The sequence below is a fragment of the Cricetulus griseus genome, chromosome 5 (assembly GCF_003668045.3).
Source record: "Cricetulus griseus strain 17A/GY chromosome 5, alternate assembly CriGri-PICRH-1.0, whole genome shotgun sequence".
Taxonomy (NCBI): Eukaryota; Metazoa; Chordata; class Mammalia; order Rodentia; family Cricetidae; genus Cricetulus; species Cricetulus griseus.
Window position 1 is genome coordinate 98045853 of NC_048598.1, and position 23535 is coordinate 98069387.

Sequence of the window (23535 nt, forward strand, 5' to 3'; positions counted from 1 at the left end):
ATTGTTGAGGGATGATGTGAGGGAAAGTATCTTCCTATAGAGAGGAGATCAAAGCTGGCCTCCCTGTGAGATCACAGAGTGGGGAATATTGAAGGAACTGTCAAGACAGCTTGTGTGTATAGGCGTTTTCTGCCAAGTCTGAAGATCTGAGTTCGATCTTCAGGACCCACTTGGTAGAAGGTGGGAACCAACTCCTGCAAGTTGTCTTCTGACCTTCAACATTCATAGCCTAGCACATCTGAAGAAAACACACACACGCCCACACATACAATCCTGAATACAAAAAAAATAAATGGACAAATAAATGTAATGAAAATTTACACATTAATATTAAAAATAAAATCATAAGAAATGTTGAGTGATCTTTATAGTTGAGAAAAGACTTCTTTAAAATAAAAGCTCAGTCCGGTCATGGTGCCACTAAGTCATACAACCTGCACTTGATCTCGTGGAAGGAGAGAACTCATGTCTGCAACTTGTTCTTTGACCTCCACATATGCACCATGGCACACACACTTGCACACACACACACACACACACACACACACACACACACACACACACACACACAAACACACATAGGGGCACACATACAAATAACTATAGAAATGAACTCAAAAGTCTGCATTTTAAATCTGACAAGAATTTGTATGTAGATATTTTTCATGCATACATACATGTATCTCTATCATTGACTAAATAGGCTGCTGCTTTGATAACAAATTTTCAAATGTTCATCCCGCAACTAGATGCACTCCAATACTACAAACTTCTTTCTATCAGGCACAGAGGATTCTTGCTCCTGTGACTTCTGAGCCAAGATCAATCTCCTGGAAATTGAACAGTTTAGCTATATTCAAGGAAGGGTCATCTGTGAAAGAACTACTTATAGTCTACAGGGAACCCTTGTAGTTGAGCTCATACCTAGCACCACTTCTGTGTCCTTCCCACCCATTAGCCACCATTTCGGACCTCACTCCCTGCATGTCCATAACATGCACCCCGCCTCAGCATTGGCTTTGTGTCCTATCTCTTGAACCACTGTATCTTCATATTTTCCTTCCTTTTATTCCCAGTCATCTCTCACAGCAGAGATAATTCTCTGAGTCAATTATAGGTTGTGGAATCATGCAGACTTGTGGCTCCAGGCACAGATTTAAATTGAGTATTTTGAAAACCAAATACCTGATCCTCTCAGGTCTCAGAGAGAATGCCATACCAATTGCTCAGCATGAAACCTACCAGCTGGCATTGAAAGACACACCACCATCTGTTCCCATTGCTGATGGATGTCTATGAGCTGATTGTCACTCACAAGTCAGGTTATCCATAGGGTACCACAACATTCCAGGATCTCACCCTGACTCCCAGCTATTTTTCCCTCTGTTCCTGCATGCCTCCCAAAGCTCAACACTCACAGGCCAGAAGTCCTGCTCCTAAATGTGCAAATGTTACTAAAATTACAGAAATGTTGCCTGGCTCCCTTTCTCTCTGGTATATGCTGCATTCTACAATTTCTCAGGACAGCTCATTTGAAAGACTCTCCATGAGGGCTCTTCAAATCACCTACAGGAAACTGGATCTAGAGGGGGGAAAAGGTCATCGTTTACACGGTTGATACAAAATGCAAGCAGAGTCCCAACTTGGTGCATATGGAGATGTCTCCCCAAACTGGTCCCAGTGCCTGCCCTTTTCAATATCAAAAAACGTATGTAGATCTGTCTGCTCTGTAGATGTGTGCCATAGAAGTAAAACTGTAAACACAAGTACAGAAGCAGAAAAAGTCAAGCAGAGAGCCATACCCTGCTTCTGAAATGCACACTCCTGGTTATACTCAACAAACAGAAATGGAGGCAATTACTTACTCTACACACACCCACTGAGAACCTATCTGGTATTTAGCTGACAGTTCAATAAACTAAGGACAAATAGTAGCAACACATGCAAGGGTTTTGTTTGGAACAACATCTTCCAGAGGTGCATGTCTACCTGTAAACTCACACTGGGACTTTATTTGGAAATAAGCTCATCCGAAATTATAATGTGATCAATATATGGAGTCTGGCATCCTCATAAGAAAAGTAGGGCTAATAAGATGGTTTAGTAGGTAAAGGCATTGTCTGCCAAACTTGATTACCTGAGTTTGATCCCCAGGAGCCACATAGTAGGTAAATGGAGATAACTGACTCTCACAAGCTGTCCTCTGACTTCTACCTGTGCACTGTGCCCATGCACACCTAAACCCATACACATCATGCATGCATGCTCACAGTAAATTGTGGATATTTAAAAATTAAAAAAAAATAGTAGAAGTCACATAGTCATAATAAGGCCATAAAACTAAAGGCAGAGATTGGAATGATGTTGCTACTAGAGGCTAGTAGACACAAGAAAAGATTCTCCCGTGTCTTTTGAGGATGTGTGGTCCTATTGATACATTGGTATAGGACTGCTTGTCTTCAGAGCTCTGAGAGTTAATTTCTCTTGTTTTTCGCCATGATCTTTATAATAGTTTGCTATGTCAGTGATGAGAATTTAATAGTGGTGCAACACACACACACACACACACACACACACTCACATACAAACTGTGCACACATCCACACAGTATAGGTGTCACAAACGCACAGGACAGACACTTGATCTTGCCCTGTCTCATAAATATTCTCCTTTCCATACAGTATGAAAACTCATCACCTCAGAATGAAGCCTGGACGGAATGACTAGCATGGAAAGGGGAATTGATGGGGAGTAAATAGATTCAGTGGGTCACTGGGGACCAGGACAGGCCCTCATAACTAGGAACCAGGTCCCTGTATCAGTAGACGACCCACTGTGCACTCTTTCACCTTACTTTTCTGACCCAGAATTCAAAGCTGTTATGTGCTCTATTTTAATCTGTCTTCTACTGTCCAGTCCACACAGCACTTGACCTATCTATCCTGGAAAGGAAGGGCTCTGCTTACCTTAGTGGAGAAATTTGGGGAGGGTCTATAGTGCAGCCCGCAGAGCCCGGTGTACCATTAGAGCTGTAATGGGAGGGTTAGGAGTTTTATCTCTGCAGGTGCCTTCCCCAGTGACAGGTTCCCAGATGCCTTTCCACTGAACCTGATTGGGGATGAGGGATTCGTGGTCCTGTATGTCCAGGTAGGGTGGCTAGGGACCCAGAAATGCACCTCAATGGATCCTATCTATCTATCTATCTATCTATCTATCTATCTATCTATCTATCTATCTATCTATCTTCTATCTACCTACTAATATCTATCATCTATTGATATTTATTATTTTCCTTTGTTCTTGCTTTCTGTATACCTCCCTCCTTCTCTCTTTTCCTTTCTTTGTCTCCTTTTTCCTTCTCTTCTCTCTCCTTCTTTCACTTGGGACACCTCTTCCTCCATGCTCCCTCTAATCTTTCTCTCTCTGTTTTTCCTTTAGCGTGCAACTTAGATTTCCCTCCCCCCCAAAAAAATAATTCTCAGCAGGGGCCTAGGGATATGACTCAGTGGATAAGAGTGCTGCTCTGTAATTACAAGGACCTGAGTTCAAATCCCCAGCACCCACATAAAAATATGGACTTAGTTGCGCATACCTATAGCCCCAGGATTGTCAGGCCAGAAACATGAGTATAGAGGGAGCATACAGGTCAGAAGCATAACACCATGTTCAGTGAAACAATCCTTTTGAGCCAGGGTATTTAATGGAACCTGGCTTATTCAATAAGGGATTAGATAAAATACTCAATGTCCTCTTCTAAAGCATCCACACAAATACATCTACACCATGAGTGCATGTACTCACACCCCCATGCATATATGCATGCATTCATACGTTCATGCATGAATTCATGCACTCATGCATTCACACAGAAAAAAGAAAACTACTATCAACATCCCTTTATCCCACCCCATCAATATTGAGTATCCAGGCATGGTTAGGCTTCTCACTACCTAGAATTTTGAGAAAACTGAATCAGAAGTCTAGATAATGTTTTTCAAAATGCTTTTTACTCTTAATTATGCATCAACAAATGAGTCTGGAGTTGTACAAAAAGTTTTAGAATAGGCCCCTTTTGGTTTGTTGGTCAGGCTCTTCTACAAGACTCCTAAAACATAAGATATTGTTATTGTCCTTGGTTGTATCACACAGGCAGAAGATACACCTCAAATGCTGAATACACCATGTCTTTGGTCACAAGATCTGGAGGATCTAAGCTGGCTGTGAAAGCCTCCTCCCTGAAGACTAAAACAGCCAGCACTGTACAATATCCCTAAGGGTGAAATCATGGCACACATACTTTGCCAGTAACCATCACCTCTCTAATTGGACTTAGGGCCCACTCAGCAAGAGAGAAATTACATCTGATACAAAAGCCATATGAAAACCTACTGGTGTAGAAGCTTCCATAAATATATTCTAGTGATGACATCATTCCAATCTGCCTTTATGGAATTCTGTTAAGGTTTATTTTTATCTCTTATTTCGTGTGTGTGTGTGTGTGTGTGTGTGTGTGTGTGTGTGTGTGTTTACTGATGAGTCTGTGTGAGTTATGTCATATGTGTGAAGGTGCCTGAGGAAGTCAGAAGAGGACATCAGATACTCTGGAGCTGGAGTTACAAGTAGTTGTGAGACTAATGTGAGTGCCAGAATCAGACCAGGTCCTCTGCAAGAGCAGCACATACTCTTAACCACTGAGCCATCTCTGCAGCCTTTTAGCAAGTTCTTGACAATGACAGAAGTTTTATGGGTAGTTGTGGAAGAAGTTGTACACAGCTTCTTTCATGGATATTTTGTGGTATCTCTTCTATAATCTTTTTCAGGAAAATTGTTTGCTATATTGTAATTGTCCATTTCTATGGAGTATAGTGTGCTGTTTTAGAGTTTTTAGAATCTTCTCTTATATTTTTGTGTGTTTGTGTATGTGTGTTTGTGTATGTGCATGCGTATGTGTTAGCACATGTGCCACACAGCCCACAAGAATCAGGAATCAGGGGTCAACTCTTTTTTTTCACCATGTGTTACCTACTCAGGCATCTTAGCAGCCCTAATGTGATGTTTTGGTACATGTAGTCTTTGGGCAGTGTTGAAATCAACATATTATTTTTTAGATGCCTAATTATGTAATCCAATAGGTTCAAATGCACAATCCCCTCAGCCTCCTTTGGAATGACTGATACACCTGCAAAAAATGTAGTCTTTTGGTCATGCAAATGTTATTTACAAAACATCACCAATGGGATGAGACAGCCACTGCAGCAACACTGGGCTTGTACAAAGTTAGCATGGCGAACAATCCATTATGAATTTGCGAGGAACTCATGGAATCCTTTCCTTCCTGATGAGTTATCTGCTACTGATATATTCTGGGTGAAGAGGAATCAGTTGTGTACTCACTAATAACCCACCAAGCTCTAGTGTATATTTCCAGACCTATGGTCACAGAGATAGCCTTGGTTAAACTCAGGGGGTCACAAAACAAAGACATAAATGTGGGAAAGGATTTGTAGGGAGGAAGTGAAATTTACAGAGGTTGGAAGTATGAGTCATTAAAACACATTTTACACATAGATGAAAATAAAATGTTAAAAAACAAATTTAACTAATAAAATTAATGAATTATTGGGAGGTGGTCTGGTGAGGGGTATCAGCGGGAAAAGTTGCTTGCTGCACAAGCCTGCTGACTTTAATATGTCCCCAGGATTTCATGCAATGTGGAAGGAAAAACGTATCTGACCTCTGTAAAGGTACTATGGCATATGCACCCCCTACATCATGTACACACACATAAATGAATTTTAACAAACAAAAGAAATGAAACTAAGACTATTTACCCGTTTTTTAAAAGGGAGGACACAACTAGAAGGCACTGGGTATAAGTCAAAAAGGTAGTTTTCATTGCACATTTAATCTGCTGTTTGCATAGCCCTGGATTTCCTAACTTTCTGAACTATATGAAGCAAATGGGGTCTATAAGCCACCTACTTAAATGTATTGCTGTTATAAGAACTGGAAAGAGCTAATACAGTAGCTTTAAGCACTTTCTTTTATTTTTTGCTATTGCTGTGTTAGAAGTGAGGTAGCCATTGATTATATTTACATTTTCTCATTTAATGTGAATCAAGCATGACCAACTGTGTGGCTATTATATTTCCTTGTCCCTATGAATTTATACATCGCAGGCTTAAGTGTCAGACACAAATTCCCATACAAGAACTGCTCTTTGTCAGTCATTGTCAATTTGTGAATCTGAAGGATGAAATAAAATGTTGTAGTAGAAAAGTTAAGAACTCGTGCTTACAAACAGGGACAACAGACAGAGAGGGGCAGATATATTGCATGTTGAGAATATCAGCTAAAAATTATAGAACTAAACAGAAGTGCACAATATACCAAAAAATGAAAATGTTTTGTGTTCATAAAATGTAGGAAACACCATGCATCCATGGCACTGTCATGGATGAAGATCGTGGGAGGGAGGTGGTGACACCAGATTGCAAGAGTGCACAGCTTCTTGAGACTAAGGCAGAAGTGTGGAAACAAACCACTGGTGTACATCAAACACAGACTTAGACAAATCATTTCAAGAGTTTTAGGGAAACCTGCACCCTTCTCAATTTAAAACAGAACTGACCCTTAGGAACTTCGTTGACAGAAATTCCTGTGGAAGCTTTTGTTTATAGCATTCTTCAGCTCCTTATTCCTGAGGCTGAAAATAATTGGACTAAGGAAGGGGGTGAAGACCGTATAGGTGGTGGACATGAGAGTGTCGGTGTATAGTGAATGTGGTCCCCTGGACTTGAGGTAGATGATGGAGGCAAAGCCATAGTGCACAACCACCACCGTGAGATGGGATGCACATGTGGAGAATGTCTTGTGCCGGCCCTCAGTAGAGGAGATTCTCAGTATGGCAGCCACAATGAAGATATAGGAGAGGACAATAAGGACTAGGCATCCTATGAGGGGTGTGACACACACCAGGATCACAACAATGGTGACAGAAGTTGCCCTTTCCCCACAGGCCAACTTTAAGAGGGAAAACACATGACAGAGAAAGTGATGGATCACATTAGATTCACAGAAGGTGAGATGGAAAATTATTAATGTCACTGTCATCCCAATGAGTGAGCCCCCAACCCAAGACCAGGCCACAAGACGAGCACAGCCTTGGAGGTTCATGAGCACATGGTAATGCAGGGGGCGGCAGATGGCCACATAGCGGTCATAACCCATGACCATGAGCAAGAAGGAATGAGTGTAGCCAAATGTGAAGGAAAAAAATAATTGGTTAGCACAAGCTATAAATGTGATGGATCGATGAGTGGACATCAGGTCGGCCAGCATGCGGGGAGTAATGACCACAGTGAAGAGGATCTCGGAGATGGAGAGGGCACACAGGAAGAGGTACATGGGTGTGTGGAGTCTGTGTTCTGTCCAGACAGCAGCCATGATGAGCAGGTTCCCCAGGAGTGTGAACAGATACATCAGCAGATACAGCAGGAAGAGGGCGGGTAGCATCTGCTGCGGGAAGGCTGAGAAGCCAAAGAGGATGAATTCGGAAATGGAGCTGTAGTTCTCACCGGGCATGGCTTCTGAGGCTGATGAGATCAGAAACACATTGATAAAAACCCTGCTCTGGCACAGAGAAACAGCAGTTTAAAAGGTCTGTGTTTGAAAAACTTATTGAACATTTCTGGGTCTCATTCTCCCTAAAGTGGTGACCCCGGTGAGTTTAAAAATGAGTCCGACTGATATTTGAAAAATCAGTCACTTAGTATTACTCAAAAATATAGAAAAGATGAGAAAACTTCTTAGATAACTTCAGCATGTTAATTCAATCTTCATCCAAAGCCAGGTAAGGATATTCATGGGCTTATGGTTGTGGTGGTGCACGCCTTTATTCCTGGGACTCTGGAGACAGAGGCAGGTGGATCTCTGAATTTGAGGCCAGCCTGTCTACAGAGTGAGTTCCAGGACAGCCAAGGGACACATATGAACCCTGTCTCAAAAGAACAAACCAACAAACAAACAGACAAGAATGTTCATGCATTGGAGCTGCTTTTGTAGAGAACCAGAGTTCAGTTCTGAACACCTACATTGGGCAGCTCACAACTGCAGCTCCAGGGGATCTGACACCTCTCTGGCCACTGTGGGTAGCTGCACTCATATACACATCCACACAAATACACACACACACACACACACACACACACACACACACACACACACAATTAAAATAATGAAATGACTGTAAGCAAAGAAAAAGAGAAGTATGTGTTCATTTCACCAGGCATGCCAATTTTAAATTCCACAGTAAAATATTACTTAGTTAATGAAAAGGGCATACTTAAAGTTTTTGTGGTCAAGTGGTTTGGTTTGTCTCCTAAATAACAAGGATAATTCAGTGTCAAAATCATGTCTTGGCACTCATCACATTGACCAATTAAACAAAAATATCATGTGATTATTTCAATCCTGATATAAATGCATTTTCTAAAATATATTGGGATATTCCTCTCTTGAATCTCCTCCTACTCTGGGGAATTCATTCTCACTTTTTACACTCAATAAAAACTAAAGCCCTAAAGAGGCTTCTAAGTTGGTTTAACAATAACTTTTTATCAGATTAGGAGTTAAAATGCGGTCTGGGAGGCTGGAGAGATGGCTCAGTGGTTAAGAGCACTGACTGCTCTTCCAAAGGTCCTGAGTTCAATTCCCAGCAACCACTTGGTGGCTCACAACCTTCCATAACGAGATCTGGTGTCTGCCTCTGGTCTGCAGAGATACATGTAGGCAGAACATTGTATATATAATAAATAAAAAGATCCTCTAAAAAAGATGTTAAAATGGAGTATGTTTTAAATTATTTAATGTTTTTACAAATATATAAAATGTTTGGGTTACATGCAACATCTATATGCTTCTGTCTGCTTTTATTCTATCTTGGAAATACATTGATTAATTGGGAAAAAAAAAACCTCCTCTTGTGTCACTAGAAAGAGCTCATGCAGACACTGAAATGTTGTCAAAGATATTCAGTAGACATCCTATGATATTTTAAAACCTCTTCTATACAATATAGACAGGTTTACAAAAATACATAGTGTTTACCAAAAGGAAAAATTTCAGTGTTAATGAAAGTGTAAAAGGTAATATAAATGCCCAAGTCTACAGTCACGGGTTGATGACCTTATATGACATCACCTTTGCAAGTCACCTCCACAGTGAAATTTTGTTTGAAAGTTCAGTGAATCAGGTGTAAATATTATTTTAAAAGGTCTCTCAAAATTCCTCAAGGAAAAAGAAAGTGTAATACTAAACGAATCTTCTTATATTTTTGGTTGTGAGCCTAGCCTTTAATGGCTGAGCCATCTCTCCAGTCCCTAACCTAATCTTCTACAAAAAGAAAAGGACCAGAGCTGTCCTCTCCCAGTTTCAGGGACAATTAAACAGTGTTTTTCCCTTTTGTTAACAATAGATTTTTTCTCCTGCCATAATGTCCTTATCACATAGTAATTTCTAAAATACAATATTTGTATTAAATCTTTGAGAATTTTATATATATATACATGTATATATTATTATTATTATTATTATTATTATTATTATTATTATTATTATTATATTCCACTCTCACCTCTTCCTCTAACTCCTCCTTGATCCACTCCTTACCTCCTTGCCACCCAAATCCATGTGTAAGGATTCAGGCATTATGCTGGCCTGCCCCTGCCACCTGGCAGAATGCACTCAGGCAGTACCCTGGTCAGCCCAGGGTTCCATGATTGAGTAGTCTTCACGCAGGTGCAAAGGACCCTTTAAAAGAAAGAACCCCCTCCCACTTAAGCTCTCTTTCTGTCTCTCTTCCCTGAAGTTCCCCTGTGCAGACAGGACTTTTCCTGACTCCCTCTTGTCTTCGGCGCCCCCCACCCCTCAGTCACCCTCACCTGCCATGGAATCCACCAAGGTCTCCCACGCAAGAGTCCCCTCAAGCTTTATCATAACACCATGTCCTTATTTTTTTTTTATAACCCACCAATTTCAGGTTGTGCTCCCCACATACTCATGGGTTGGGGCCATCCACTGAATGTTGTTGGTCAACCAGGGGCCTCATTCACAAAACCCCCTCGCTAGCAACACTCACTAACTTTTTATCTAGGGGTTAGGGCCCTTGAGCCTTTCCTATACCATGCCATAGTCATTATTATTATTATTATTATTATTATTATTATTATTATTATTATTATGGTTTTTTGAGACGGTTTCTCTGCCTTTGGAGGCTGTCTTGTCGACCAGGCTGGTCTTGAACTCACAGATATCCACCTGCCTCTGCCTCCTGAGTGCTGGGATTAAAGGCGTGCTCCACCAACGCCCAGCTTAAATGGCTGAGAAACATCTTTTATTTTTTTAATGTGCAATGGTGTTTTGCCTGCATGTATGTCTGTGTGAGATTGTCAGATCTTGGAGTTACAGACAGTTGTGAGCTGTTATGTGGGTGCTGGGATTTGAACCTGGGTCCTCTAAGAACAGCAGTAGTGCTCTTAACTACTGAGTCATCTCTCTAGCCCCTGCCACAGTCATTTTTTAAAGTGCAATATTGAAACAACCTGGAGACATATTAAACTTATTAGAAGACTCAAAAGTACTGAATTATTCAAAATCAAACATAAGACTAACACCCTCCCCCCAAATCCTGGCAATACATATCAAGAGAAAGAGAGTGTTTACTCGTATGTGGTAAGAAAATGCCTTCAATGAAACTACAATTCTTATTTGCTTCTAATTTCACTTTAAGTTGGAATCCAGACAGATTGAAGGTATGAAAAATAAACACCAAGCTATAGAGAATAAAGTGTAGGAGAATACATTTGCTGTCTTGGACTAAGCTAGAGTAAATATGTAAAATACCAACATCAGACAACCATCAAGTTATAGGCCTCTCTGGTCAACAAGATAGCTCAGGTAATGTTAGCAAGCAGATGGAAAACTGGTAGAAGACAATTACATTGTCTAAAACTGACCAGAAAATATAACTACAACAAAGGAGAAACAGGTTAAACCAATGAGTATTAATTTTGATGCAAAAGATTGGGAAGGATATGAACAGAAAGGGGTTACTAAGACACTAGAGGAATAATCAGAAGAAAGGGACTATAGGAAGGAAACAAAAAGGAAGGAAATGAAGCCAGCTGCTGAATTCACTGTTTTTAGTAAAAGTCCTTAAAGCAGAAAGTGTTTGCTGGGCTGGGAGGTGTAAGGGACCCTCAGCAATGCTGCTAGGAGTGTAGAAAGTGGAAATTAAGGATTTATAGGCTCAGCCCTCAGGGGTAAAGTCACTTTCAACAAAGCCTGATAGCCCGAGTTTGATCTCTGGGACCCACATGGTAGAGTGGGAATCCTTTGACCACCGGATACACCCCCATGGCTTGCACTGCCCCTGACCCTGCATACACAAAATAAACAAGCACTTAGGTGGAAAGCTAAAATAATTTTTTTTAATGTACTCAGGCTCATGATATACAGTCTAGTAAACTTCCTCCCCGGTGTCTACAACAGTTTTCAAACCTGTTTGTGAGCCATCATGTATCAGAATGTTTCCTGTAGCATTAATTTTAGTTAGGGGGCTTGTTTTTGTGTCTGCTACAGAGAAGGGAGGCAAGATGGAGTAGAAGGAGACAACGAACCCATTGCTAGGAATTAGAAATACACACAACAATGTAAGTGGTTCTTGCAAATAATACTGAATGAATAAAGCAAAACCATGGTGAACTCTAGAACATCGTTGTACTTGGTAACACTGGAATCATTTGTATGATCCAGTGTTGATGAAGCAGGGCACAATTGCGGAAGCCAGATACCTGTAGCAGGGATCCTCAGCCTCAGCATTAGGGTATCAGCAAAGGCTGGTACTTTCTTGTAGTGGATGTTGTCTTATGCACCGTAGGAGGTATAACAGCATCTTGGCTTTCACCCACAGTATGCCAATAAATCCTAGTCTGTCTGTTTCTGTCTCTCCCTCCCTCTCTCTGTTTCTATCTGTCTCTGTCTCTCCCTCCCTCTCGTGGATCAGTATCAGCACTTATCAAAGGCCTTTATCATAGTACTGGAAGTGGGCGTCTGGGATGCTAAAAGACAAGGCATTCCGCATAAACACCCCAGGCAGCTGTAAGACTCTCTTGTTTCTAGCCCTACATCCCTACACCAGGCTAAGCCAGTCTACAAGTTACTGCTGTTGTGTCTTTTTAATCCTCTGCCTCCTGGATCCTTGTTACCTGGGCTGGTGCCTCTGTGAGGTGCCCAGAGTATGACAGTAGAGTTGCTTCTCCTGCCTGGAACTTGAATGTGAACCCCACAGGATGGTTTAGGGGCAAGCACACAGAGTGTTTTGAAGTGATTCTTTGTCCCTTATCTATACCATGCCCTCCTACCAGCCATTCCCATGGGCCTCTTCAGAAACCCAGCCCAGAAAAGTTTCACTCAGCCTATGGGAATATAAAAGGACCTCAATGGGCCTTCAGAGACCAGAAGTCTTGACTCTTTCCAACACATAACAAACACTCCCTGCCACCTCTCCCTCCCCAGAGAATCTTCAGTCTCTGCCAAGGATGAATCACTCCCAATCTGAAGAGAGACAAACTGGAGAGAGCTGTCTTTGGTCCTTCCAGGTCAAGATAGTGTCACAGGGAAGACAGGAGCTGGGGGAGACCAGAGTGGAAGGCAGGACTATATTCTACGGTAAAGGCAGTTTGCAGGCATCTGCAGTTCAGAGCCTTGTGTGGGAGCATGCCTGCCTTTTCTTGGGCGCTGTATGCATTCACTTGGTCACACTGGACAGCCTGACCTCTCTGATTTGTCACTTTCACTCCATTTTCTTAGTGATAAAGTCAGTCTGACACAAGGGATGTGCCTCTACAATATAATAAATAATTAAAAATAAATAGAGTAGTACCCATGTTGGTTGAAGAGAGTATCTTTTAATATTCAGGTCAAACGTTTGAAAAACCATGTATACTATGTCCTGACAAATTTTAATTTATAAATGTAGCAAATAAGATTAACAATATTTAATTTAAAAAACCAGAACAATTTACCATATGCTATAATAACAGCCCTCTAAACATGGTCTCACTCTCTATATACCACATCACTCATTTTTCTTATTTTAATGATTTTTATTAATTTATTTTTGCATTTTAAAAATTAAAATATAATTACATCTTCTACCCCATCCCTCCATTTAAACATTCCCATATCCCCCTCTATCTCTCTCTCAAACTTATAACCTCTAATTATTATTGCATATATAGTGTGCATAAATATATAAATAAAACTTGCTGAGTTCATTCAGTGTTTTTTTGGGGGGGTTGTTTTGTTTGTTTTTCTTTTTTCTTTCTTTCTTTTTGGTTTTTTGAGACAGGGTTTCGCTGTATTGCTTTGGAGGCTATCCTGGAATTGTCTCTGTAGACCAGGCTGGCCTTGAACTCACAGAGATCCACCTGCCTCTGCCTCCCAAGTGCTGGGATTAAAGGCATGTGCCGCCACCACCGGATCCGACTCAGTGTTGTTTGTATGTATGGGATTTCAGGACTGACCAATTGGTATTTGATACTGTCTATGGAATTCATTCCTGGGGAACTCTCTCTCTCTCTCTCTCTCTCTCTCTCTCTCTCTCTCTCTCTGAAGTCATTAGTTGCCTACAGTTCTTTGTCTATGGTGGAATCACTTGAAATATCCTCCTTTCATGTTAGCATGTGTCTTGGTATTGCAATTATTCAGATTTTATTTAGATAGCCATATTATTGGCATGTCATAAATGTAGCTTCTTGTCATTTCTAGTAGATACAATCCCACAGCCAACTTCCTGATTTTCTGTTATATTATTTCCATGCCTCTTCTAAGGTGCTGATTTTCTGTTATATTATTTCCAGGCCTCTTCTGTGGTGCTCTTGAGCCTTAGGTGTTTAGGAAATGTTGTAGATGTTTCAGAATATCCTGTAATCCATTGATCTCTGTAGTTTGAACAGCTGTTGCTTTCTGAAATTGTCTCCATCTCTCTGTAGAGAGACTTCCTTGATGAGGGGTGAGAGCTATGCTTATCTGTATAAGGCATAAGTATAAGTATTTAGAATAAAATTATAAATTATGCTCATTTATACAGTACTCCTCTAAGATCCATGACGTCAATGACCCTGGATAGTTGGCTAGCTTTCCATTGCCATGCCTGATTTTTCTCCTGTTGGGCACACAAGTCCAAGTATTGAGACGTTGGTTACTGCCAAGATATAAGCACCACTATTGCATCTGTAGGCATATCTTGCCATGGTAGTCATCATTGTGATTTGTCGGCATCACATTTGGGTAGGACCATTGATTGCTTCCCTTTTGGGCAGCTTGAATAATACCTTCCAATACTATGAAAGCCAGGCCTCATGGAGGTTTTCAGGTCAGATGTAGCTTAAATCCCCCAAGTCCTGTGTCTGAAGTGTTTGGTGTCCCCAACAGTAGGGACTTACCTTCTACTTCTAGGAGACATCCAGGTGCAACAGCTAGACCAGGCTGGCCTTGAACTCACAGAATCCGCCTGCCTCTGCCTCCTGAGTGCTGGGATTAAAGGCGTGTGCCACCACCGCCTGGCTGGGGAGTCTTTTAAACTCTCCCGAAAAGTAACTAGAAAGAGGGGGGTCTATGCCTGGTGCTGGAGTTTCTTGCAGATAGTCTATGGCTCTTATAGGGAGTATTGTTTACCTACTTGTCAGTTGTTGGTCTTAATTCCTGGTGAAATGGAGTCTGATTTGGAAAATACTTTCCTAAATCTAAATCCAGTGGAGGACCGCCTACATTTTCTTCTAGCACTTTAAACATTTCAGGTTTCATACTGAACTTTCATTGATCCATTTGGAGATAACTTTCCTGCACAGTGATAGATGGGTCTAATTTCATTCTTCTACATCTCAACACCCAGTTTCCCAAGCACTATTGGTTGAGCATGCTCTTTTTTTTCTGGTATTTTTGTTTCTTTGTCAAATATCAGATGGCTATAGTTATGTGTAATCTATGTGTCTTCTATAGTTATGTGTAATCTATGTGTCTTCTGTTTTACTCCCTTGCTCTACATGTCTCTTTCTTGCCAGCGATTAACACATAGTTTTTATTACTATAACTATGGAATTTATCTTAAAATCTGGAATTAATACCCACATCTCTATTTTTTTCTGTCGGGATAGCTTTCTCTATCTGGGTTCTTTTATGGTCCCATATAAGTTCTAGGATTTTTTCCTATTTCTGTGAAAAATGTTGTGGGTATTTTGATTTGGATTACATTAAATCTGTAAATGGCATTTGGTACAATGGTCATTTTGATAGTATTAATTAAAGTAATCCATTAGAATGGAAGATCTTTCCACTTTCTAGTGTCTTCTTCAACCTGTTTATTGAGATAATAAAAGTTGTATTATAGAGGTCTTTCACCTCCTTCCTAAGGTTTATTCCTAGGTATTTTGAGGCTATTATGAATGAGAGTGCATCCATGATTTCTTTCTCAGCATGTTTGTTGTTGGTGTATTTAAAGGCTTTTTGTAAGTTCATTTAATATCATACTACATTGCTGAATTTGTTCATCCTTTCTAGACGATTCCCATATAATTTTTTCAGGATCTTTTATGTATAATATCATTATCTACATATAGGGATATGTCGAGGGCCAAAAGGGGCCTCATACTGAGTCAAGAGTTAATCATTGTTAGATGTCCTGACCAGATCCGCTGCGACTACAAGATGTTCTTCCGGATAAGCTGCACAATACATGTTGCAAAATGTTCTCCCTTTTCTCAGAAATAGCTGCGGTTCGCTAACCATGGGACCATGGGCTAAGATTTACCTTGCCTCTATTTCCTCTTGAAAATTTTCCATTCCTCCTGCTCCCTTACCCCACCCTGAGCAAAAATCCCCTGCATGTAAGCAAGCTTTACCTTTCAATAAACGAGACCTTGACATTGCACAGACGGACTCTTGTCCTTTCTTGCCGCTTGGTCTCCTTTCTCTCTCGCCCCCATTGACCCCCTAGGGGATACCCCCTCGAGACCCACAAATAACCTGGCCTGCTGGACGGGTCAGGGATAGTTTGAATTCTTTTCCTATTTGTGTCCCTTTAATTTCCTTCTCTTGCCGTATTGCTCTAGCAAGTGTTTTGAGCACCATACTGAAAAAAGGGTGGGGATAGAGCAACCCTTGTGTTGTTCCTGATTCTAATGGGATTCATTCTAGGTTTTCTCTATTTTGGATGGTGGTGACAGCATGTTTGTTGTATATAGTCTTCATTGTGCTATGTTTCCTTGTATCTTACTTCCTCTAGAACTTTTTAAAAAGGATTTATTTATTTATGTATTCGAGTACTCTGTCTGCATAGATGCCTACACACCAGGAGAGGACATCAGGTCTCATTACAGATGGTTGTGAGACACCATGCAGTTGCTGGGACTTGCACTCAGGACTTCTGGAAGAGCAGTGGGAACTTTTAACAACTGAGCCATCTCTCTAGCCCCCTAGAACTTTTCATCAAGGAGGCATGTTAGCCTTTTTCTCCCTCTATTGAGATGATGATGAATTTTTGTCTTTAAGCCCATTTATATGATCTATTACATTTAGTAACTATAGAGGACCCTGAATGAAGATGGCATAATAAATGCCATCTTATGCCTTCTTTTACTATTTTAGGACTAACACCCAGTTAAGTTTCTGGTTCCTCACATCTGCTTATCTTCTTGTAAAGCACATGTCCATGTCTGCAGTCGAGAGAACCCCAGCCTCAGACTTCATCTCCTTGCAACACATCCTGCCTGGAGGGACAAGAGCCTCCCCCGCCTCCTGACCTTTCACCCTACTTAAGCCCTACTGATGTGTCTAATAAATGAGACTTGATCAGAATACTCTCTCGTCTCTTGCCCCTTTATTCTCCCTCCCTCCCTCAGGGTCCCGGTTGACTGACCCCACAGGCCGGGGCAAGTAACTTGTGTATATTGAACCATCCCTGAATCTTGAGCACAAATCCAACTTGATCATCGTGGATAATCTTTTGACATACGCATACATTGGGATCCATCAAATAACTTATTGAAGATATTTGACTGTATGTTCAATGGGGATATTGGCCCATAGTTTTCTCTCTTTATTTTGTCATTATCTGGTTTTGGTATTAGAACAAGACTGTCTTCATGGAGGGTATTTGAAAGTGTTTCTTGTGTTTCAATATTTTAAAAAAATGATTAAAAAGTATTGGTTGCATGATCCCCCATGGAAGGTCTCAGCCTCCCTGGGAAGTGGATGGGGGTGGATGGCGAGGCTGCTGGGGGACATGAGAGGATGGAAGGGAGAGGGAACTGGGATTGATATGTAAAATAAGATTGTTTCTAATTTAAATAAAAAGTTTTAAAAAGTATTAGTTGCAAGTCTTCTTTGAAAGTGTGGTAATCTTCTACGAATCAATCTTTCCCTGTTTTCATTTGTTTGCTTTTGTTTTTGACTGAAAAACTGATAACGGAAGCTAGCAACTGAATGACTCCTGATAACACACAGCTCTAGTGAGTGCCTCCTCCACCTTCATCAGAGAAACATCTTCTTGTAATAGATGAGAAATTACACAGAGACCCACAACTAGACAGTATGCAGAGACTTTGGCGCATTCAGTGCTGAATGGAATGCTTTCTTCAACCCTTGTCCCATAAGGCCCAGGCATCTACGGAGAAGATGAGTCAGAAAGATTGTAAGAGGCAGAGGGTGATGCCAAGGAAACTGTTTTTCAGACTCCACAGGACTGATACATGTATAAGCTCACAGAGATTATGGCAGCAAATACAAGACCTGGACAAGTTCAGCGCAGATGCGAACCTGGCACTAAGAGGGGGAAATAGACACTGGTTCCCACCTCTAACCAAGAAGCTGTCTGCAACTGGTACCCATTTGCAAAGGAGAAATCAGTTTTTTCCAATGTGTTATAACCCGTCTTTGTGGAGGAGTGTGGCTTGTGAAAGGGCAGGTAAAGATACTAAGGAAAAGACCGAGACACAGAATAGAATCAGGAAGGCAATCCAGTGAATACTGAATGCCCCAAGTTTATTCTTCAAACCAAAAGGGGAGTAATGGCAAAAGACTTCTTTATCATGATACAAAGAACAAAAAGACTTTCTTCCCCCACAATTCCGCAAACATTTACTAACTACACCTTAGACTAAACCTCTTGTTATCTGGCTTTGAAGATTAAGAGTAACCACACCTTAGACCAAGTCTGTTGTTATTTAGATAAGACATCTACACCTAAAACCAAACATCCTACAGTAACCATGCCTTAGACCTTTAGATTTTATGACTTTAATCTTGGAAGAGTAAGGATAGATGTGAACACTCTGACCTTAAGCCAAGATGAAGCAAAGCCATTTTTATGGATCCTGACACCAATGGAGTCTCACTGGGTATATCAAGCAGACTTCAGGGAAGGTCCCATGCCCAGGAGTAGATAGCAAACACAAAATGAATTAATGTACTTTTGTTCCATTTTGTTTTGTTTTGTCTTTTTTTTCTTATTGGTCTTTCTCTTGTTTCTTTTGATTGTCATTGTGTGTGTGTGTGGGGGGGGTTGTTTCTTAGTTTTGTTTTTATTGAAAGAGAGAGTACATAAAGTTGAGTTGTGGGGGGAGTGAGGAGGATCTGGAAGGAATTGAAGAGAGGGAAAAATGATCAGAAGTTATTGTATGAAAAGTATATTTTCAATAAAAAATAAAAAGAAACTGGGAAAGGATGAGGAGAAAAAGGAACATTCCTCCATTGCTGGTGGGAGTGCAAACTTGTAAGACCACTTTGGAAATCACTATCTCGGTTGCTCAGAAAAATTGGAATCAGTCTACCTCAAGATCCAGCAATTCCCCTCTTAGGCATATACCCAAAGGATGCACGTTCATACAACAAGGACATATGTTCAGCCATGTTCATAGAAGCATTGTTTGTAATAACCAGAACCTGGAAGCAACCTAGATGCCCCTCAACTGAAGAACGGATAGAGAAAATGTGATACATTTATACGATGGAGTACTAGTCAGCAGAAAAAAGCAATGGAATCTTGAAGTTCGCAGGCAAATGGATGGAACTAGAAGAAACCATCCTGAGTGAGGTAACCCAGTCACAAAAAGACAAACATGGTATGTACTCACTCATATATGAATTTTAGACATAGAGCAAAGTATTACCAGCCTATAATCCTCTTCATCAAACTAGGAAACAAGAAGGACTCTAAGGGAAAAATGCATGGTCCCCAGGAATGGGAAGGGGCAGGAACTCCTGAGCTAATTGGGAGCATGAGGGTAGCAGAGAGGGAGCTGCCAGAATGAGAGGAGGAGAAGAGGGGAGAGGAGGAAATGGAGGAGCAGAAATGTTGAGTTGGGGGAAGAATAGAGGAGAGCAGAGATACCATATCAAAGGGAGCCATTATAGGTCCAAGGAGAGATCTGGCACTAGGGAGATTTCCAGAGATCTACACGAACTGACAATCTAGGCAATGGTGGAGAAGATACCCTAAATGCCCTTCCCCTATAATGAGACTGATGACTACTTTATATGCCATTGTAGAGCCCTCATCCAGTGACTGATGGAAGCAGAGACAGACACCCACAGATATACACTGAACTGAATTCTGGAACCCAGTTGCAGAGAGGAGGAATGAAGATCAAAGGGTACCAGGCTGGTGAAATCCACAGAAACAGTTGGCATGAACTAGGGGGAGCACATCGACCCCAGACCGCTGTGGCCAGCACAGGACTGATCCAGACCCCTCAACATGGATGAAAATGAGGAGGCTCCGCACTCAATGAGGACCTTGGTAGTGAGTGGATCGGTATTTTTCCCTGGTGTAGGGACTTTGAGAGCCCATCCCACGTGAAGAGATGCTCTCTCGGCCTGGACACATGGGGGAGGGCCTAGGCCGGGCCCAGCATGATGTGGTGGACTTTGGGGAACCCCCCATCGAGGGCCCTACCCTGCTTGGGGAGTGGAGGGGGGATGGGATGGGGAGCAGCTGAGGGATTGGGGGGAGGGCTGGGGGGGACGGGAGAGAGAGGGAGAAGGGATTGACATGTGAAGCAAGCTTGTTCCTAATTTGAACTAATAAAAACAATAAAAAATAAAAAATGAAGAAAAAAGAAACTAGGAAAAACAGAAATCAGTGTAATGAGAAATAAAGCTCAACCCACAACTTACAGTCTTTTGTAGACATGATAATGATGATAGTTATACTTATGCACACAGAATCAGCATGTGAGGAAAATCAGTGAAAGAAAGACAACAAACCCTCTTAAAATGTTTGTGTACTTGCTCTCATCTATAGAACGGATATAATCAAAAATATGGTTGAAACTTTGTGATCTTGAGGTATATGTACCTTCATATGTTACATTCTGTATAAATCATGTATCTGGAAATTGTATTGTATAAGAGAAATATCTTAATCTTTCCTAGTAAGAACAAACTTTTCTACCTTGTAAATTCATTTACTTTCTTTTATTATTTTATAACATATTAATCATTCTTGACAGATCACTATTCTCTTATATGTAGCAGACAAGCCAGAGAGTAAAAGCTGATGTAACTGTAAATATATTTTCTTCAGGCCTAGTGTTACTGCAGCACAATCTGCACACACACACACACACACACACACACACACACACACACACACACACACACACACACACACACACACACACACACACACACACACACACACACAATAGTGCCTGAGCTGACATAAATAGCAGAGGAAGGGGAATTACAGAGAGTCTCATCTGTTGTGAAGTAAAGAAGTCTCTGTCCAGCACCCAAGGTTCTTGAGTCTGTTAGGTCAAGTGAGACAACTGTGAATCTTATTTGGATTGACAAATGGTATCTGTCTTAGTCACCATTCTATTGCTGTAAAGAGACATCATGACCATGACCATGGCACCTCTTATAAAAGAAGGCATTTAATTGGTGCTTACTGACAGTTTCAGCCGTTTGGTACATTATCGTCATGGTGAGGAGCATGGAGGCACATAGGCAGACATGGTGCTGGGGAAGTAGCTCAGAGTTCTACATCCAGATCCATAGGCAACAGGGAAAGCCCCACACTATGTGTGACTTGGATTTGTGAAACCTCAAAGCCCATTCCCAGTGGCACACTTCATCCAATACGGTCACATCACACCTATTCCAACAAAGCCACAACTCCTCATCCTTTCCAAGTATTGCTGCTCTGTGATGACTAAGAATTCAAATATATGAGGCTATGCAGGCCATTCTTATTCAAACCATCACAAATAGCGTTCCACATAAAAATTTCATCTAATGGTCAACTTGTGGGTTTCTCTGGCCATGTTTTCTATGCCTTTTTCAAGCAAAATCTGTCAAGATGTCCTTACTAAGTGGCTTTTCATATCTGAGCACTTTCTTCCCTCACTCTTCTTGGCCTGTTAATTCAGTTGGTATAATTCAGTTATAACAAATGATTAGCAAAAGCACAGCAGTGCCACCTTCAATGAATCCACCACATTTCTGTGTTTTCTTCAGCAATTTTCATCCATTGATCCAAGCACAGATCTTGCTTCTCCATGTTGTGTTCAGAATTGAGTACAAGGTATTATTCCATCACACAACCTTGTTACATGGGTTCTGTATAGGTATGGGAATGTCTGCATGAAATTAAAAAAAACATTCTTTTATAAAGAAATAAACATGATTATTTTTCTTTAGCTTGACCACGGAAACTGAAGCAGATTATGTCATATTGTCTCTTAATCTTGCAGACTTGAAAGTGGCTAATAACAGCTCTCAGCAGACACCATTGCAGCCCATATGTGTGTGAATGCCATAATGACTCATGAGGAAACATGGCGGAAACATGCAGAAAACATTGAAAATGCTTATATTGTCTGAGAATCAAACCCTGAAGCAGACAGATATTTATATGCAATTATCTGAAACAAGTAAAGGCTTTACCGTAACAGAAGACATCTAAATTCTAATTCTGACATTCCTGATCCAAAATAAGTGTCAGGTGACACAGACAATACTTGCCACGTTAGAATCTGAGGAGGGATTCTGAAGTCACTGCTTTCAATGGCATCATCTCTTGTCACGAAAGCACAGCCTAACATCAAGAATTCCCTGAAGGGCTTTGCCAGCCTCGTATAATAAACTTTCTGCTGTAGAGCTAGCATGGAATGTATTCAGGTGTTGAGGAATACATGGCAGAGAAAGGTGGATAAAATGTAAACATCAAAGACAAGAGCAGAAAAAGAAAATTCTGTTTCCATTTGAGAGAAGAAATTGAGTCAACCAGAAGATAAAATTAGAGAGAGAGAGAGAGAGAGAGAGAGAGAGAGAGAGAGAGAGAGAGATCTGAGAAGGGAGGAAAAGGAATTCCTAATAGAAAACAAAGGGGCCAAATATGGTTGAATCCATGCTGACCTGAGACCATGTGGATCCTAAATACTGATAAGGAATAAATGTGAAAAGTCACTTACTTCAGTTGAGGTTTTAAATTAGAGGGTGGTATTCTCAGATGAATAAAACAAGTAAATCTAGTAATCAATGGATTCCCATCACAGTGTAATGATATTCTTGATTATACAGAAAGAGCTGTCAGAGGTGCAGACAAGAGTTGCAGTCTGCACACTGAGATCAACAATTAATAAATGGGCCCTCCTGAAACTGAGAAGCTTCTGTAAGGCAAAGGAGACAGTCAGCAAGACAAAACGCAGCCCACAGACTGGGAAAAGATATTCACCAACCCCACATCTGACAGAGGGCTGATTTCCAAAATATACAAAGAACTCAAGATGCTAGTCTCCAAAACACCAAACAATCCAATTAAAAAGTGGGGTACAGAACTAAATAGATAATTCTCAATAGAGGAATCTAAAATGGCGGAAAGACACATAAGAAAGTGTTCAACATGCTTAGCCATCAGGGAAATGCAAATCAAAACAACTCTGGGATACCATCTTACTCCTGTCAGAATGGCTAAAATCAAAAACACCAATGACAGTTTATGCTAGAGAGGTTGTGGAGAAAGAGGAACACTCCTTCACTGCTGGTGGGAGTGCCAACTTGTACAGCCACTTTGGAAATCAGTATGGCGACTCCTCAAGAAAATGGGAATCAGTCTACCACAAGACCCAGCAATTCCACTCCTAGGCATACACCCAAAAGAAGCACATTCATACAACAAGGACATCTGTTCAACAATGTTCATAGCAGCACTATTTGTAATAGCCAGAAACTTGAAGCAGCCTAGATGCCCCTCAACCGAAGAATGGATAGAAAAAATGTGGTACATTTACACAATAGAGTACTACTCAGCAGAAAAAAAAAATGGCATCTTGAAATTTGCAGAAAAATGGATGGATCTAGAAGAAACCATTCTGAGCGAGGTAACCCAATCACAAAAAGACAGACATGATATGTACTCACTCATATGTGGTAAAATCCATAGACATAGAGTAAAAGATTACCAGCCTACAA

The 23535-nt window shown here is 40.9% G+C and overlaps 1 protein-coding gene across 1 annotated transcript; it reads right to left on the bottom strand.

The window, feature by feature from the left end:
• Positions 1-6633: 6633 nt before the first annotated feature.
• Positions 6634-7584, bottom strand: LOC100772655 (olfactory receptor 63). The gene has a single exon (XM_027416928.1). It carries the CDS (start codon positions 7582-7584, stop codon positions 6634-6636), a length of 951 nt encoding a protein of 316 aa, XP_027272729.1.
• Positions 7585-23535: the final 15951 nt, after the last annotated feature.

Excerpts from the sequence above, each read along its gene's own strand:
- LOC100772655 (XM_027416928.1), bottom strand. The coding sequence starts at position 7,584 with ATGCCCGGTGAGAACTACAGCTCCATTTCCGAATTCATCCTCTTTGGC.